Source organism: Mauremys reevesii, linkage group 1 (assembly GCF_016161935.1).
Source record: "Mauremys reevesii isolate NIE-2019 linkage group 1, ASM1616193v1, whole genome shotgun sequence".
NCBI lineage: Eukaryota > Metazoa > Chordata > Testudines > Geoemydidae > Mauremys > Mauremys reevesii.
Window position 1 is genome coordinate 272,319,711 of NC_052623.1, and position 19,246 is coordinate 272,338,956.

At 44.6% G+C, this 19,246-nt stretch overlaps 2 protein-coding genes across 7 annotated transcripts in view; one reads left to right on the forward strand and one right to left on the reverse strand.

The window, feature by feature from the left end:
- TTC26 (tetratricopeptide repeat domain 26) overlaps nt 1-10,834 on the reverse strand; it is a 99,716-nt gene extending 88,882 nt beyond the window's left edge. For 2 of the 4 annotated variants that reach the window (XM_039492484.1, XM_039492493.1), the window contains exons 1-2: nt 10,728-10,777; nt 10,471-10,543 (exon numbers count right to left, since the gene is read on the reverse strand). In XM_039492484.1, coding sequence (XP_039348418.1) covers nt 10,471-10,543; nt 10,728-10,738 — 84 coding nt within the window. In that variant the 5' untranslated portion in view covers nt 10,739-10,777. Of the gene's footprint in view, nt 1-10,470; nt 10,544-10,706 lie in introns of all 4 variants that reach the window. The other 2 variants (XM_039492456.1, XM_039492447.1) reach the window with 2 other exon arrangements.
- Nucleotides 1-19,246, forward strand: part of LOC120373686 (heat-stable enterotoxin receptor-like) — a 77,160-nt gene that overhangs the window by 17,288 nt on the left and 40,626 nt on the right. For all 3 annotated transcript variants that reach the window (XR_005585652.1, XR_005585654.1, XM_039492426.1), the window contains exons 3-9: nt 1,826-1,938; nt 2,540-2,607; nt 6,221-6,436; nt 9,463-9,584; nt 10,503-10,599; nt 16,134-16,254; nt 18,927-19,065. Coding sequence is in view for 1 of the 3 variants with exons in the window: in XM_039492426.1 (XP_039348360.1) it covers nt 1,826-1,938; nt 2,540-2,607; nt 6,221-6,436; nt 9,463-9,584; nt 10,503-10,599; nt 16,134-16,254; nt 18,927-19,065 (876 nt within the window). In the remaining 2 variants the exon portion in view is untranslated. The remainder of the gene's footprint in view (nt 1-1,825; nt 1,939-2,539; nt 2,608-6,220; nt 6,437-9,462; nt 9,585-10,502; nt 10,600-16,133; nt 16,255-18,926; nt 19,066-19,246) is intronic.

Consider the following 19,246-nt stretch of genomic DNA (forward strand, 5'->3'; position numbering starts at 1 on the left):
GTCAGTGCTTCTACAAACTGCCCCTTGGAGCTGTTCTTCGGCTGTCCAGTCACCATGTAGATCAGACTATAACTGTCCCCTTCTTTCCAAGCAGCGGAGCCACAGTGCAAGGATTGAACCAGGGATGTTTATGTGCAAGTTGATGCAAACCCTTCCCTGAGTTAATTTCTGAAGATGTTCAGTTGGGATTGAGAACATAGGAACTGCTGAACCAGACCAGACCAGATCAGGGGTCCACTGAGTCCAGTATCCTGGCTCCTCCTCTAGCAGAACAGATCAGTGATCTATCTATTCTGGTAACTTCTATGTTAGATAATGACAGATATGTCAGCCCACTCCCCCAATGATGCACATAACTTTGTAACATTATGATAAAGAAATTTCATCCTGACCCCAGTTGCTGCTCAGATTATTCCCTGAAGTGTGGGGATCAGTAGCCCTTATAACTTTTAATTTAGGTTGCATCACTCAGGGGCGGCTCTAGGATTTGCGCTGCCCCAAGCACGGCGGCACGCCGTGGGGGCCGCTCTGGCGGTCGCTGGTCCCGCGGCTCCAGTGGACCTCCCGCAGGCATGCCTGCGGATGCTCCACCGGAGCCGCAGGACCAGCGGACCCTCCGCAGGCATGCCTGCGGGAGGTCCACCGGAGCCTCCTGCCGCCCTCCCGCGGGACGCCGCCCCAAGCACACGCTTGGCGCGCTGGGGTCTGGAGCCGGCCCTGGCATCACTACAGATGCTATTCTTACTCATTTTCATATCTAACCCCTCTTTTCAATATCACTAAACCTGTGATTCTCAAACTTGTGCATCTTTTCCAGGGTGCAGGAACCTAATTAGTGGAGCCACGACTGTGCGACTCCACTAATTAGGTAGGTGGCCCGTCATTCTCTCTTGTGCGGCCCACCAGGCGCGCACCTTACAGGGAACTATCTGGGGACCACCTGAATGGAGCTCGTGGACCACTGGTGGTCCATGGAGCACAGTTTGAGAACCTCTGCACTAAACTATTTGCCTCCATAATGTCCTGTTACAGCAAGTTCTAAGAAAACTATCTCCTTTTCCTCCCCATTTTTAATGTTTTGTCTTTTTGTTTCATTTGAATTTGATGCCTTCTGATTTTTTTCCTGTAGCTTTAAAAATCATCTGATATTCTGCCTCTGATCATGCCCAATACCTGACGCTTTAGAAAAGAGTGTCAGGCTTCTATAGTGAAGCTAATTCTTATCCAGTGGAATGGAGGGTAGGGGGAATTGCTTCCCAGTGAATTTTGGGAATGGAGGCATTTTAGTATGCAGGCCCATATTAATGGATGGGCTAATGGGGCCATAGCCCAGGCCCCTCAGAAGACTACACCCTCCCCAAACTCATGGAATTGCAGTAAGTAATGTGATCTGCACTCACTTGCAGCGACACTCAAATTTGGCCCAGTCACTGCTCCGTCATGATCAAGGGACAGCTGGGATAAACCTGAGCAGTGTTGTGACCCTAAGTGATAGGTCACAATGCCCAGAGTAGGGAGCCAGCCCCAGCCCCAGCCCCATGGGATAGGAACCACTTCTGCAGGGTAAGTGTGGGCTGCACAGAGGTTTTTGAAACTGAGGCCCTCCCACCCTTCCAAACAATTAAAAACACCGAAGGGAGTCCTCCGGAGGCAGAGAGTAATGCAGGGCTCAGGATATTCTGTCTCCAGGACCCAGAATGTTCTTAATCTGGCCCTGTTAGTATGAGACTGTACTGCTCTGTGTCATGAATGAACAGAGAGGGACCCTCAGTGCATCAGTGAGTAGATGTGTCTTGTAATGCTATTTCCCATTTCTCGTCTATAGGAAAAAATGTGACAATCAACGCCACCTACCATGGCTTCAACACATCACTGTACCTCTCACAGGGCTGTCGCACTACCACCTGTGAAGGTGTGGAGGTCATCAAGGAACTCTATGTGAGTACTAGGCATTTCTACAGGAATCCTTCTTTTCTGTTTATGGAAGTGTGTTGAGTGTTGGCTAGAGGCAGGTATAGTTAGTGTGTGCTGAGGGCAAAGTACAAGCTTCTTACACAGACACTCAGTTCACCTCATTTCCAATTTATAGCACCCCCTAATTCCTACTGTCTGCCCCATACATCTGTACAGCTAGCCTCTCTTCAACTACTTCACTCCTCACCTGCAACTCCAACACAGCTCTGATAATGCATTTTAATTCTGACATGTAGTCTCCCTGCTGTTCCAGACCTGAGCTCCCACACAGCTTTTTCATACACCTCTGTGCAGACCACACACTGCCATGCATCATTCTGTCACCTCCTTTCTTCTCTTGCTCCAGATTCATCCTCTTATCTGTTCCCTCATTCCACAGCCCCTTCTCTCACCACTCCGCACTTGCTCAGTGGCAGTTTATCTTGGTGCTCTGTCTTCTCACATTTCACAGTCTCCTCCCAATCCCCCTTGCCTCTGCCTTGCGCCACATTCTGCATTTCCCATATCGGTAGCCCCTTCCCTCACTTTGCACTCTCTGTTGCAAATGCTCTTTTATCTCTTGCAGAATAGTGACACACTTGGCTGCGTTGTCCTGGGACCCATTTGTACTCATGCCACGTACCAGATGGTCTCGTAAGTATCAGAAAAAAAACATTACTGTGTTCCAAGGAAGTAAAATACTCAACAAAATTGTTTCCTACTCACACTAGCATAGAGACTGAACTTGTGTGTGGGACATACTGCGCTTCACAATCAGGGTCCTACAGAGCTCTTATACCTGGCCGCTACCTCCGGCAAGGACAAAATGCCCCCTAAAGAGCTTATTAATGCAACTGCTTTACTAGGTAGGACTCAGGAGAGGAGTGAGAATGATTGACAAAAAGTAGTCCAATCACTCAAGGTCTCAGCAGGCTACCTCTTTAACACTCGCAGCAAGAGACAGAAATGATCTTGAACATAGGAATCTCCATATTGACTCAGACAAGTGGTCCATCTAGACAAGTATCTCATCACTGTAGTAGATGCTTCAGAGGAAGGTGCAAGAAACCTTGCAGAAGACAGTGCTGGGATAACGTGCACTAAGAGACGGTTTCCTCCTAACCCCCAATATTTAGAGGTTTGCTCATTCCCTGAAATATGAGTGATTATATGCCTTCCAGAATTCTTGTTTTTTAAAATATATTTACTGTTATATACATGAACAACACATGAGTAAAATGTTATGTGTATATATAAGTGAAGATATTGTTATCCATGAAATTATGGTCTGACCCTTTTTTGAATCCTGCTACACTCTAGGCCAAAATGATATCGTGTTGCAAGGCGTTCTATAGGCTACTTGTGAGTTGTGTGAAAAAATATTTTCTTTAATCAGTTTTGAATTTACCTTCTTTCGACTGCATTGAATGTTTCTTTGCTCTTTTACTATGAGTCAGTGTGAATAGAAATCCACCTTCTCTTTTCCACTCACTGTTTTGTATGTTTTTTAATCATGCTCCCTTGTATTTGCCTCCTCTCTAAGGTAAAGCATCCCAGACTTTTCAGTCTCGCTCATACAAGAGTTTTTCATGTCCCTACTCATTCTGACTGCCCACCTCTGACCCCATTCTGTTTCTTCTATATCCATTTTGAGGTGGGATGACCAGAACTGAACATATTATTCCTTGTGAGGGTGCATGATTGATTTATATTATACAGTAATATTACCTGCTTTGCATATAGCAGTATTATAATAATTTCTGTATTACACTCCATCCCATTCCTTAAGCATCCTAGCATTGCTTTTTTGGACTCCTGCTGTACCTTGATCAAAGAGCTTCACTGAGTTGTTTACAATAATTCCCAAGTCTTCTTCCCCCTCCCCCCCCCCCAGTTAATTCAGAATGTTTATGAGGAGTTGAAGCTTCTGCATGGCAACGAAGAGCACTAACCATTAAGCAACCAAGTTGACCCAGGGTAAAATGAACAGATTTGGGAACCAAAAGCAGGTTCTTTACCTGGCAGTACTCTAAACCAGCCTGGTAAATTTCCATTTTAACAATGAAATCATCTTCCTGGCTCACTGCATCAGTTGTCCTCCCGAGCACTGTGCATCCCTCCACTGGCTCCCCCTTTTCTACTGCATCAAACATAAGCTACATCACTTCATAATAATAATGGCCTTTACCTGGAAATGAAGTTAGACAGTAGTTCTGTCATATCATTGCGAGATAATTCTAATTGCCATATTGTTCAGTACAATATTTCCTATGAAGTGTAAAAGATTGTCCTAAAAGAACTGCAGAATTTTTCTAGTGTAATGTGATAACAGTGCAACATTGCAGAAAATACCTTCACCCATTACAACCTCTCTATGGAGGAAAAAATCGTGGTGTTTTCAAAAATTCACCCCAGGTGGAGGTTTGCCATGTTTGTCTCTATAACCACTGCTATTTCCGCTTTCCCAAAATACACTAAGAAGTCTGGCTGTAGAAGTAAGATTTGTCAATGGCTCTGAGAATCTCTCCTCCAGCCCTGCTCTGTGAAGTGCTAAAACCAGTTTAAGAAGAGTGGCTATTGGTGGCCTGTGATTCATCTGACATCATTCACCTGGCAAAGGATGTCAGCCCACAGTTCATCCAAAACTGGCTTAATGGAACTAACGAAACTTCACTAAGCTATTTCAGATTTCCTTAGTGCATAGGCTGGCACTGTACAATAATTTTACCCTTCTACATAAGATGAAATGTGATAACTGGTTCTGGAGGATCTTATATCACACCTAGAGGTTGAGAGAAAGATTACGCAAGGGATTGATCAGTCAGTAGACAGGTAGCTTTTTGTTTCTAGCTCCCCTCTGGCCTCAAGAAAATTACAATCATCACCATCTGATAGCTGTTCCATGAACTGTTTAAAGTAAGTTGATAGGTTTCAGACCCACTCTTAGAAGCAGAAGATGGCATCACTGCAACTGTGACGGGTTTCCCCCAGGGTGCCACCCAAGACTGGGGTGCCACTTGGCCCCCTGACCCACCAGCCTGGGCTCCCTCTCACACTGTACTGCTGTGACAAGCTGCAAAGCCCTCCAACCTGCACTTTCACCAGTATATACAGTATATATACACAGGTAGGGACACACCCAGCTGCAGTTACATGCAGGCTCTCTGACCAGCCTCTTCATTGGAAGGCTACAGCTAAGGCAACTCCCAGCTCCTCAGGCACGCACCCACGCTGGAGTATAAACCCCAAACTATACCATCTTACACTGCACAGGGAACTGTACAGTGTAAGCTCATAAAATTCACCCCCTCCCTCAGTATGGAGAGGAATATGCAACAGCCTTTGCCCCGAGCTATGATTCCCATACACTTCACTCCAACTCACTGGTTAGATAAAGCAACAACAAGTTTATTAACTACAAAAGACAGATTTTAAGTGATTATAAGTGATAGCAAACAGCTTAAAGCAGATTGCCTATCAAATAAACAAAAAATGAAAACTAAATTTGATATGCTAGATAGATAGGGTGAGAATCTGCTAATCATATCCAAAGAGATGATACAAGCAGGCGGCAGATTCTTAAGTGGCAAGCTGCACTTGCTTTACAGCTCGGAATCCCCAGGTGTTCCATTCACAGGCTAGAAATCCCTTTAGCTTGGGTGCAGCACTTCCTCCAGTCCAGTCTTTGTTCCTCAGGTGTTTCCAGGAGCCTTCTTTGGTGGGGCGTTAAGAACACCAGATGATGTCACTCCCTGCCTTATATAGCTTTTGTATATGACAGGAACCCATTGTTCCCAAAGCTTGATTCCCAGACCAGTCTGTGGAAAAATACTGACATCCTAAGATGGAGCCTAGAGACATGTGATCTCATTACATGTCCTTGTAGAGTCATAGGAGCCATCACTTGGAGGCTGGCTGTAGCGTTTTCAGGAAGGCTCCCCATGTGGGAGATAAGCTTCTCCTAAGACCTATAATTATGTCATAATCATTTGGAAGGGTAATGTGTAGTGGAGGCATGCAGTGTACCTATACCAAGGCTAGTTAAATTGTCAGTCGAGCACCATTACGCTGTACTGACATTTTAATTAAAGATTTCGCCTGTTCTTTGGTGGGATGGGGTGGGATATTATTTCAAATTTAGTTTGTTTTAAAATGAAGTCAGGACACAAAGTGAGAACGTACTGGGCATGTGAATCACCTGGTAGCTACCTTGATGTGACATCAATTCATGCATCAGTCATTATTTTTTCCCCCTCTCCTCCCTTAGCGTTGACACAATATTGGGCCTCCCTCTGATCTCTGCAGGGAGCTTTGGGCTGTCATGTGACTATAAAGACAACCTAACTCGAATCCTGACTCCAGCCAGGAAACTGATCTACTTCTTCGTTGATTTCTGGAAACAGTCCAATTTGCCATTTAAAACCAGCTCCTGGGAATCCACTTACCTCTACAAGACAGATAACACCACAGAAGACTGCTTCTGGTAAGAGCATTCTCAAGTCTCTCCCAGCTACTGTCCAAGAAAACTCAAACTCACTCTGGCATGATTTCTTTAGGCTATCCTTAAATTTCTCCCTCTAACTCTCTTTATTGCTCTCATAGAACTGAGAGTTGGAAAAGACCAATTAGACCATCCAATCCCTCTCCTTTCCAGAACAGCAATATTCTCTACACTACATTTACCAGTGTTATGTAGAGTTTGCTTGCAAATGTTCCCAAGTTATAGATTTTCATCATGTCCATTGGGAGAATATTTCACAGTCTAATAGATTTCACTGCCTGAGTTTTTGTTGGCATCTAAATTAAATTTTCCCTCTTTCAATTTCATCCCATCACTCCTCGTAATGACTTTCTGTATCATCCTAAGTAATTCCTCTACTTCCTCCTTGATGCCTGATTGTCCCCACACAGGATACAAATCAGTCTGGTTGTTATCTTGCTAGGGGAAAAGGGTGTATCTGATGGTTGTGGAAGGAAGGAAAAAAATTAAGCCCTTGGTTTTACACCATTCAAATATTTCTAGACTGTTTAAATCCCTGATGTAAATGGTTATGCATCTGGCTTAACACATGAGAGGTTCCATTTAGTACTACTGATGTGCATAAAAGTCTGCAAGTTCAGGGCCTGAGTTAGCTCTTTTAATTCTTTCTCACCTTAGTCCCTTCAGTCACCGGTTATTTATGTTACACTGAATGCCTTTCAAACTCTGATCAATGTTCTTCTCTGAATGAAATGACCTAAAATGAAATCAATAGCCTAGGTATGGTCTCACCAGACCATGGCCATAGAGGGATATTATTACTTTTCTGCTCTGTGACATACTTCAGTATATGCAACTGCAGGGGCTGATCTTTCTGTCACAGCATTGTAAAAATCATATCTAATCTGCTGTCCGCTATCATCCTTAGGCCTTGTTCGGTTTTTTAGAGTCTTCTTCATTACCATTGAATTTCAATCAATTATACTGACTTTTTTCCTTTAATTACAGTACAATGCCTTTTCCCAAGTTGAATCAATCTTATTTAGTTACTTTTTGCCCAGACTTTAATCTTTCTAAGTCCCTTGGTGGTTTTTTCATTGTCCTCAGTGGTAGGTACAATTTCTCCTAATTTCATATCATATTGGAGTTGTATTAGTATATTTTACTCTATTTTTCATTAATGAAGATGTTAGTACAGACTTAATATCAATCTCTGTGATAGTCCAACAGACACTTTACCTGCACAATATATTGCTATTTATCATTACCCTTTGTTTATGTCCCTCAATCAGCCAATTGTCAGTTTGAGTGTGTTCCTATCCCAGTTTGAACTAAGTTTTCAAGTAAGAGTGAGACAATTGCTTTATTAACATCCAAATATTACATTTAGTGCACTCCACTCTTCTAGTGATTTGGAAATTAAACTAAAAAAAGCAATCAAGTTTGTGTGGAAAGATTTATTCTTTATTGCCCTCTGTCAGGAAAACACAAGTTCCTGCTGAACTTTATGCATCAGCTTGAACCCTATTGATTTCAATGTGACTTAAGCATGTATTTAAGTGCTCTATTGAATTAGGAATTAAAATACAATCCCAGTTCCATTATCTCAGATGTTTTTAATGACCATTTTCTCTTAGTATTTGTCCTTTTATTAAGGATAGAAACTTGACTTACAGGATGGTAATTGCCAGGATCATTTTTCTTTCATGTTTTGAAAATTAGTGTTTTTTCTTCTACTCTTCTGCTATATCCCCAGTTCTCCATAACTTTCCAAAAATAAATGTCCATGGTACCGTATATTCTCTAGCTAGTTTCCTTTAATACCTTAGGTTTCCTACCATTCAGAGCTGTTGATTTGTGTATTTTCATATTTTCTTGTATTTCCTTTATCAATACTACTTTTCATGGTCTTCCTTACTTCTTAATTGTTCAAACTTTTTTCTTTGATTGTCATTTTCAGGAAGGACTTATTTTATATAAAGTGTTGTGCTTAACTTGGAGTGTTTTAAATTTACTATTTTCTTTTAAAAATCCAATTTCTGATAAAGCACCTATTAAATAATATGGCCTGATTATTTCCACCCCACAAATATTTAGAGGCATGAGTATCTTCAACAGGACTATTCATGTGTGTAAAGTTAAGACATCTGAATGTGTGCAAGATTGGAGCCTTACTCACTAAGGGCATGATCCTGGTGAGGTGCAGAGTACCCTCTTTTCTTACTGAAGACAATGGGAGAAAAAGGTGTTCAGCACCTCAAAGGATGGTGCCCCAAGTGCTGTTAGAATCACAAACTAAGCAAACCAGGGGAGGGAATAATAGAGAACATTTGTTCTCCCTCCACTAATTTTTCAGACATAGTGACCCAAAGTCTCTTTTGTAGCTATAGGAGGTACAAAATTTTCAGATAGAAATAGGATTTTCAGATTGACAATGTCCCTTTAGTGCTTTTACCTTGCATTTACTCATTCTGCTTTCTTCCTCTCCTTATCTCTTTCCAGTGGGTCTTACTTGACTTTGCACTGTTATTTTTTTGCCTCCTATCGTTTTTAATCACTTTTTTTTTTAAAAACCTCAGGTCTTTAAGCAGTCGCTTGGAAAACCACATTTGCTCCTTTGCACTTCAATTTGTATCTCCCATTCAACTTCACTCACTAGATTTCATAATTCCTCAAAGTTTTCTGTTTTGAAAATTATCTTACTACATTAATGCATTATCTGAACCAACCCTTTATAATACCAGATTTCAGTGGTTCTTGGTCAGGTTCAAAGTTTTCCTTTTTATGCTCACATTCTCTGTACTGCTTTCCCTCCCAAATTCTGTAGTTTAACTTTATTGATGCAGAATGGCTGCTGCATTCCAACCCAGAAGTGGCTACATTTCTGTAGTAGGTGAAGTGATCCTTATGTGCTGTAAACAGTCTATCAGACATTTTAGGATTATTAATGAGGGAAGGTTCTATATAAATGTAAGGTGTTAGCAATATTTTCAGCTGATCTATAACCTGCACTTCCTACCCTGCATCAGGTACCTCAATGCACTGGAGGCTGGAGTCTCATACTTCTCTTCAGAGGTGAAGTTCAAAGAGGTTTTAAGGACACCAGAACAATTAAAGAAAATTGTGAAGGATCAGAACCGGAAAAGCAATGGTAAGGAGAGATGAGAGTTCCCTCTTCCTTGCATGCAATGCTGTTGATTTCTGTCTATGCACTACTGCCTGGGTTATGTTCTGGGGAAAATCTTTCCATTTATGGCAGAAAGAGCACAGATACTCTTTTTCCTCTTCTATTTTTGTGAATGTGGGAAGATGCCACATAACTCAATTCCCCCACTGTCCTGATAAAGCATATGGGCATATTCTGCTTGTAGAGGCCTCTTGGGGTAGATTATTTTCTGAAGACATGACACTGTCTTCCTACAAGCCCTGTCCAGTGGAGCATTCCTAACCCAGCAGCCCCCAGTCACAGTTTGGCTTCCTGTGTCACAAGAATGCCCAGCTTCTCTGTCTGTGTCTCACACACACCCCTTTTGTGCAACAAGGGGGCTCATTTCAAACATGGGGGAATGACCAATCCCTACTGGAAACCCTGGCCATGGTGGTGATACCTGAGCTCTATTAACAAGTGCTTTTGATAATGCTAACCCCTGACATCACTGGGGAGGGGGAGCACGAGAATAAGGAAGCCAGTGACAGACTAATGGTTTATTCTTCTAATGTCCTTTGCCTTAGAACCTTCTATACCATGTTACCGATAGTAGTTTACGCTGCACTCCATCTATGTGCGATATTAATGCTCATGAAAGGAAGGTGCTGATAATGGCTGGAGTCAGGCATAATGTGGGCAGGTGCTGATCAAGCTCTCTCCTCCCACTGACTGTGTAGTTCAGTCCTGACCCACAACTATCTGTTCTCCTATTTCTGGCAATGCCTCTCAGCCCTGACTTGCCGTAGCCCTGCTATTCTAGAGTTTATGTTCTAAAGAACAGTATGTAAAACTCTATTTGTCCCCCTCTCCTTAATTGTATGCCTCTCACCTTCTCTCCATCTGTCTTTGCCTCATCTGTAGTGATCATCATGTGTGGCTCCCCAGCTGAGGTCGAGACAATCCTAGGGGAAGAGAAAGTGGATGAGGACATAGTCATCATCCTGGTGGATCTTCACAAGTAAAGTATCACCACTGGTTTTCCTTCTGTCCCCACTCCCATTTCCTGCAGGATGGAGCTAATGGAAATAGTGCAAGAGGAACTCTCATGCTGAGGAGACATTTTACCATGAAACATTTCCCAGTCACCTCCTTTTCATAGTCTTCTTGGCCCCCTTTTAGCCAATTATCAAAGCTTTTTGGTGTTTCAACCAGGATGCATCCTCCACATCACTTATCCAATCCATGTTAGATTTTTTCTAAGGCATCTAAATTTTGGACTGTGATGTCATAATCATAGAGTCATGACCTCACTGCAGGATGAAATTATAGAATAACGGAAATCATAGTTAGAACCTAGTGTCCTTTCTATCTTCCTCCCTATTACCCAACCAGCAAATGCAGGAATGCACCCAAAAAGATATTCTCCAGGGCTTTGTCTTGTCTAATTTTAAATGACATAAGTAGTGGGGCTTCCACCACCTCCACTGAGAGACTATTCCATAGCCAAATGGATCTCCCTACTAGGATATATTTCCTGGTATTCAGCCTAAATATTCACTTGCTCAGTTTCATCTTAGTATTCCTAATTACAGCCACTTCAGATCACCTTATTTGATTTCTCCTTCTTTAAGATGGGTTCTTCAAAGGAGCCTAAGGTAGTTAGGTACTCAGTTAGGATTTGGGCATCTAACTTAGGCTCCTTTGAAAATCTGGCCAGAAGGCTAGAATTTTCAAAGGTATAGAGGCACCTGGTGGGATTTTAAAAAACATCTAAGGCCTGGTCTACACTGGGGGGGGGGGGGCAGGGAGAGGAAGGGGTGTCGATCTAAGTTACACAACTTCAGGTATGTGAATAACGTACCTGAAGTCAACGTACTTAGATCTACTCACTATGGTAGCTTCACTGTGGTGAGTCGACTGCTGACGTTTCCCCGTCGACTCCGCCTGCGCCTCTTGCTCCAGTGAAGTACTGGTGTTGATGGGAGAGCACTTGGTGGTCTATTAGACACGATAAATCGACCCCCGCTGGATTGATCACTGCCCACCGAGCAGGTTAGGCACCTAACTCATTCAAATCAATAGGAGTTAGGGATCTAACCTTGTTAGGTGCTTTTGAAAATCCCACTAGGCACCTAAATACCTGTGAAGGTCTGGCCCTTTCTGTTTATGCCCTTAATGTAACTGTAGAAATTTCTCATATCCCCCTTAGCTGTAGAGCTGGTCAGGAATTTTTTGACAAAGTTTTTCATCCAAAAATGTTGATTTGTCAAATCCTGTCAAGAGGGCAGTTTTGATTAAAAAATTTCAGCTCCAAGTTGAAATTTCTACTCAAAATAAAAGAGCAAGAGACCCTGGAATAGCCTGCTGGTTATGGCCCTCTCTTAGGATGCAGGAGCCATAAGACATCTAGGTTTTAGGGCCATCTCTGCCTAATTCAGAGCAGAGACCTGAACACAGGTCTTCCTCATTCCAGGTGAGTGCCCTAACCATGGGGCTATAGCATCAGTCTTTCTTTCTGAGCCAATGAATATTTAACTTACACGAAGTAGAACAGCTTCATCAGGAGAGATCCACCTTAGAATAGCCTGGTAGCTAATGCACTCAGCTAGGATGTAGATGACAGTTCTGCCTGAATTAGGCAGAGCAGTGACTTGAACCTAGGTCTCTCATGTTTCCTCCATCTTAGGTGAGTGCCATAATCACTAGACCGTTGGTTATTCTATAGTTGGTCATTCTGATTTTTCAGAGAAAAAATTTCAAAGGTCTCAGTTTTGCCCCACTGTAGCCAGGGGCGGCTCTAGGAATTTGGCCGCCCCAAGCAGGGCGGCACGCCGCGGGGGGCGCGCGCTGCCGGTTGCCGGTACCACGGCTCCGGGGGACCTCTTGCAGATGTGCCTGCGGGAGGTCCGCTGGTCCCGCGGCTCTGGTGGACCTCCCGCAGGCATGACTGCGGAGGGTCCGCCGGAGCTGCCTGCCACCCTGCCGACAAAATGCCGCCCCAAGCGCGCGCTTGGCGCGCTGGGGTCTGGAGCCGGCCCTGACTGTAGCATGGGAAGCTTTTCAAAATAATGAAATTTCTCGTAGGACAGGAAAACTGTTTCCTACCCAGTTCTCCTTAGTTGCATAATTTGGCCAAATAACACATGGGATTTTTTAAAAATCTCCCTACGTTTACCATTTCCTCTAGCACCTGGATTGTTTTCTTGCTATTCTGATTTTCCAGTTTGTCAGACTTATATAAAAGTGAGAGAGAGGCTATTACCAGGCCTGTTATTGCACTAACCTCCACAGCAGTGATCTCAATGGGATTTCTCAAATACAAGATTTGAACTTCATTACAGGATGGAACAGCAGCTGGAGGCCTAGAAGTTTTCACTCAAACACATATCTGCAATAACAGGGAAGGGAGTTGTTGTCAGTAAGTGTTGATGGCATTGAGAGAAATGGTCTCAGGTTTGCCCTAGGATTAAATCCCTCTTTGAAACATACTAAGTTCGGACGTGAGCAAGTATATAAATCTGAAGGAAATCAGGTAGCAGTAGTATATTGACCATCTCTTTGATGGTATGTATAGGACAAATTTTTATTATGGATGTTAGAATGATGTAAGAGCTATTGAAAATATCACAAAACAGGTATGACTGATAAAGTGCTTCAATGAGCAGTGCTCCTACTGCCGTGCATGGACCCTTCTGGAACAAGCTAAAAGGATTATGTTAACACAATCTAAGTATCTTTTAGTTCATGCCAGCAAGGTCTACATGGGGCAGTTAAAGCATTTTACAAATCATACCCTTCTAATGCGCTTTGCCGATGCCTATAGACAGCTTCTATAGAGGTGTTTTGAAGATGAATTCATTTATACATGGCCCCTGCATCACCTTGCATATAAATATTTACAGATTGGGTGGTGTGTGCAGTGATAGCACAGACTAAATCTCCACTCTGCCTGGGATGGGGGAATGAGATGATTTTTTTCTCCCTTCAGTAGGAGGATTGGAGCCACCACTGAAGTTGCTGCAGCATGTGGTCTTCTGACAGGGCCAGCTGCCTCAATGCCGTGGTGCCCTCCTACCATTTGCTGCTGCTTGTTTTTGATTTTAGCATAACCCTGTAGTTATGGGATATCTCAGATCAGGCCTTCTCATACACAAACACAGAAATATGCTAAATCCAAACAAGCAGCAGAGGGTAACTGGGTCAGGCCTCACTTTTCTCCAGTGGTGGAGTTCCCCAGATAGCTCTGTGGATTTAAATTCTGTTGGGCCAAGAGCCCTCTGCCAACCATGACTCAAGCTGAGATCATGTTCATCTGTAGAACTAAGTGAGCCACTGCTAGGAGGGCTCTTGCAGAGCTACTAAATCCTGTGGGCTCCAGGGAATTTTCCCTATTGGTTAGTCCAAGCTTGATTGTAAAGTGCTTTGAGATCCCTTCAGGGTGAAAGGTGCAGCGTGAATGTCTGGGGATATTATTAAGGGCAAGGGCAGTGTGTATGGGGGTGCGGAATACAACAGAAAAATGGTGATACTGGGTCAGACCAAAGGTCCATCCAGCCCAGTATCCTGTCTACCGACAGTGGCCAATGCCAGGTACCCTAGAAGGAGTGAACCTAACACATAATGATCAAGTGACCTCTCTTCTGCCATCCATCTCCACCCTCTGACAAACAGAGGCTAGGGACACCATTCCTTACCCATCCTGGCTAATAGCCAGGAATGGACTTAACCTCCATGAATCTGTCTAGTTCTCTTTTAAACCCTGTTATAGTCCTAGCTGCTGCTGCCTCCTGTGCTTGGGCTAAAAAGAAGACTTTGGACTCCAAAGCTCTTACTCTGGCACTAAATTCATTCTGAAAGTTAAAGAGACAAGAATGAGCAATCAAATATGGGTTATGGGATGAGATTCACAAAAGAAGCTTTTAGCAATCCAACTGTATCAAATACAGTTATATAATACTGCCCCTTCCCACTGATATAGTGTGGCAGAGCTCTGACCTTGCCCCCATGGGTCCTATGCTTCTAGGCAGTTTATGCTAGCCTCAGTGGCTCACTGTGACCCTCCATATAGCCCTTCTCTCTCTAGGGCCAGGGTTACAGTCTGCTGAGCCCTTTTCATCATAGGTCAGCAAGGAGGTTGGTGAGAGAACTCCCACAGTCTGTCATCCCTGGGGGCTTATTTCAGAACAATTTAGCCTTCTGTCCTGACAGGGGCCTGACTTCCCCTCCCAGGAGATGTTCCTGTAGTGGTGGGTTGGGGGGAACCCAGGCCCACCCTTTACTCCAGGTTCCAGCCCAGGGACCCTAATAGTAGCAGCTGTTGGCAGCCAACCTTTCACTGCCAGAGTTGCTACTACATTTCCCCACAGCTCTCCTACTTCTCCCTTCTTCACTCTTACCTTGGGGCTCACTTAACAATGGTTTGCAGGTGTCTTCATTAACTAGCCCTTCAGCCCCACTTCCTCTGCCTGACTGGAGTGAGCCCTTTTTATAGTACCAGTGGGGCGTTAATTAGAGTCAGGTGGTCACATTAGCTTAATGGCCTCACCTGACTCTTTGCAGGTTAATTAGAGTCAGGTGTTCTCATTAGCCTGGAGCAGCCCCTGCTCTGGTCAGTCAGGGCACAGAAAACTGTTAATCCAGTGGCCAGTATATCTGCCTTCTGCTATACCCAGCTGGCCTGGGTCTAGCACAATAGCCAATCTCCTCTCAGTGATGCTTTCAGCAAGTGGTTCTCAGCCTGGTTTGTGAAGCACTTCTAGATGGTCTGCGGAGCTGCTTTTGTCATGAAGTGAAGTAGCAGCCATCTTCAAGCAGTGGCCCATCCTGCTAGTGTAGCTCATTACCGGACTTAGATGGTTTCCACAGACTCTTTTAGCTCACTTAACTAAGGAAAAAAAAGCCAGCCCTTCTCTGCACCCTGCATAGCTATTTCATATCTTTCTTGGCCAAGTGTTTCTGTCGTGTAAATTCTGCTGTGATCAAGTTTGTAAAGGACACCAAAATTAGAGGGATAGTAAATGCATCAGAGGTCAAAAACAAATTAACCAGTAATCTGGAGAGATTGTAGTAATGGAGTCTTCAGACACCAAGAAGAGACTCGGGCCCAGGTATTTAGGCTCCTAACTTCCACTGATTTTAATAGACATTAGAAGCCTAGATAGTATTTTGGATCTGGGACTTAGTCTCTCTACGTGTAAAGTGCTTCAAGCAGGGACAGAAAATAAACAGCACAGAAACAAAGCAGGGCAATAGAATCTATTTAGTCATATGTGTTTATTTTTATCTGGTCTCTTCAGATCTGTCCCAATATTACCATTTTGTGTAGCTAAACATTATAGCTGCCATAGGGATAATGTGAACAATGGAAAGGGATGTATCTACCACAGTGAAAAGTGATTTACAATGTCAAAAAGTTTGAGAACCACCATGTGAACCTGTTAATCAAGAGTTCCTTTTGGGGAGAGGGGGAAGGTCTCTCTAGGTATGCAGAGCTGGAGGTCTCCCCTGCTCCGGCTATCATTGTCCCTGAAGCACTTGTGTTTTTCTTTGCAGCAACATCTACTTTCAGAACAACACCAAATCAGACAGTTATATGCGGAATGTCCTTGTCTTGACGCTGCCACCACCCGAATTCCACACACCGAATTCCACAAATTCCACAGAAGAACACCTGGTAACCGTTCTATTTCATAGCTGATCATTTCATCCAGCTTACCTGTGTTCAAACAAGAGTGTTCCAAATAAATAAATAAAAAGGCTGCTACTGACTGTACTCATCCCACAAAATAAACTAATCACATTGCAAAACAGCAGTGTGGTATAGCAATGTTTAGCTCTTCATGTCATGACAGTGTGACAATGCCGGATGACATCTAATTTTCCTGCTGTAATCTGACATCATGATGTGGGGTTACAGCATCACAAAGCAAAGGTGCAAGATTGTTGTGCTACATAATGAGGCCCAAACTAAATTCAAAGCTTTTAATTGGCCTGCGAGTGTCTAGTTTACGGGACTTGGGAGAGAGCAGTGAAAATTTTTACTCATGGGGGAATTCTGTGCCACTGCACATGTACAGAATTTATGTCCCCCACAGATTTCTTTGTTTCCCCACAGAAAAATGACTTTCTGACAGGGAAGCCACAAAAGTGGTCATGCAACCCAACCCAGCAGTATGTTTCAGGTGCCCAGGGCAGCCAGCAGAGTGGTAGATCACTGTGGGTTGGGGGCAGGATTGGGGAAGACACGGCTGGTGGCTCCTACCCTGCACCAGGCTCAGCTGCTAGTCCCAGCTGAGCTGGAGAGGATGGGACTTCCTCTTCTCCTACACAGCATCTGGGGCCGGGTCAGACCCACCCTCAGATTTATCCCCTGGCTGTAGGAAGCTCTGTAACCCCCGTCCCCCTCTCCAGCACTTCCTGCACCCATCGCTCCTCAGCTGCAGGGGGAGGGATTACTGTACAGGGAGCTGTTCCCCCATCCATCTAGCTCCTGTGCATCCAGACCCCCTCATACCCAGACCCTCCCTCTGAGCTTCACTCTACCCCTACACCCAGAACCCCCGTGACAAGCCCCACTCCCCCTGCACCTGGACCACCCACACCCCGATCCCCACCCTATTGAGCCCCAACCAGCTGCACCTGGATCCCAAACCAACTGAATCCCACTCCCCCAGCATCTGGACCCCTCACTGAGCCCCCACACCCAGACTCCCCTGCTGAGCTCTATCCCATGCCCACACACTCAGACCCCCCATGCTGAGCACCAACCCCCTTCACCTGGGCCCCCCAGTACAGTCCCATTACCATTACACCCAGAACCCTCCAAGAAGCCCCTGTGCATCCAGATCCTGCCCGCACCCAGCTCCCCTACTGAGCCACCCACACCCAGATTGCCCCACACAGAACCCTGTTAACACACACCTGGATCCTCCCACGCTAAGCCCTCCACACTTGCATCCTGCCTTGCTGAGCCTGCCTGCCCACGCCAGGTGCACCTGGCATGGAGGGGCAGGGCTCTGGGGTGTTTCTGGGGCAGGCCTGGTCCTTGCGCTGTGTCAGAGTTGGGTGCAGCCTCACTGCTGAGTCCGTGTTCCAGGGTGGGGGAAGGGGAGCTGCACAGTGACCTGTGCTCCCCAATGCCATGCTGGAGCCTCAACATTTATTTGACAAATAACATTTGCAGAATTTTAATATATCGTTTACAGAAATGTTAATTTTTTGGCACAGAATGCCCTCAGGAGTAGAAAATATGGACTGTACCTCAAGTTTTGGGGTGACTGTAAAGTCTATCAGATGCTATCTAGAGTAGCTATACTACATAATTCAAGCTGGATTTATAGATGTGGTGGGACTGTGGGGGAAAAAGGAGCGGTGGCCAGGTTTCAGAGGCACAGACTGTGGGGAAAACAAGGGCTGAGAAACAGAAACTCTGCTACACTACAGAGGAAGCCAGGGAAAAAGGAAGGGTCTGGAATTGTGATTTGGGGGAGTTGTGGGAAGACAGAGATGAAGCACCTTGCTCCCAAAGGAGAATAAGTGGGGGATTTGGAGGTGGGAGAGCCTCTTGTAACAGGTTTCTAGCTGAGCAATACAGCTACAGGACTTAGTTGCCTTGCCCTGTGCCCCTGGGGATAAGTGCAATGGTATCGCTACTGCCCTCTGGTGCAGAACAACAGAATAAACTCTGATGAAAGGTAATTCAGTGATTTTTTTATGGGTGCCCTTGCTCTGCCCTTTTGGGGCCTGTCATCTACAATGTCACAGCAGATCCAGGGTTGTTTGGAGGTTGTGCCTCTGCATTTCTTTTCTGGGTCAACTTTCTGCTACCTGGGTTGCATCAGCAAAAAGTCAGGCAGGACCAGTGCCTTATGTACCTTTAATATCACCAAGTCTCCCCTGCAGGCTTGTAGAAACCTTTGAGGCATCATCAAGTATTACAGACTAGTGAACTAAACCCAAGGCATGGAAGATTCAGAAATCAACAGTTGTCAGGAGGTGTCTAGTGGAAAATACTTTTGACCCACAGCACCTCTTGCTATTCCAGTCCTAGGGCCTCCCCAGTTCTGCCACTGCACCTGAATCTTGACCTGCAGTACCCTGTTACTACAGACCTCTGGCTCCATCACCTCACTCTGCTTATACATCTCAATCCCACCTTGCAGCATCCTATTTTTCCAAGCCTGAGCCTCCCCGCACCACTACCAATGCACCTCACCCTGATCTGCAGCAGCTTCTGCTGTTCCATTCCTGAAGTTTTTCCTGAGCTGATACTCCCAACTATGCTGCAGTTTTGGATGGAGATATAAACAGGCTGTGTTGCCAACTTCTTTTTTCCCCCTATTCTAGCTGAATAATGACTATATTGTCGGCTATTTGGATGGAGTCTTGCTCTTTGGACACGTCCTGAAGAAACTTCTGCTTTCCCAACAGTCAACTGAGAGTCCCAGAGATTTCATTGAACAGTTTCGGAACGTCACATTTAAAGGTAATCAAGTACAATTCTGAGCAATAGCTCACTGAGTGGACTGTGGGGAGAGGGAGTTTGTTTTCCAGGTGGGCATGAGGGGCAGTCCCCTTACTGCTGAACGGGTTCAGACTCTGCAATGAGTTGTCTTCCCTCTTGTTCTGTTCAATTGATTTTTCCAAATATACTATGATAATCAGCA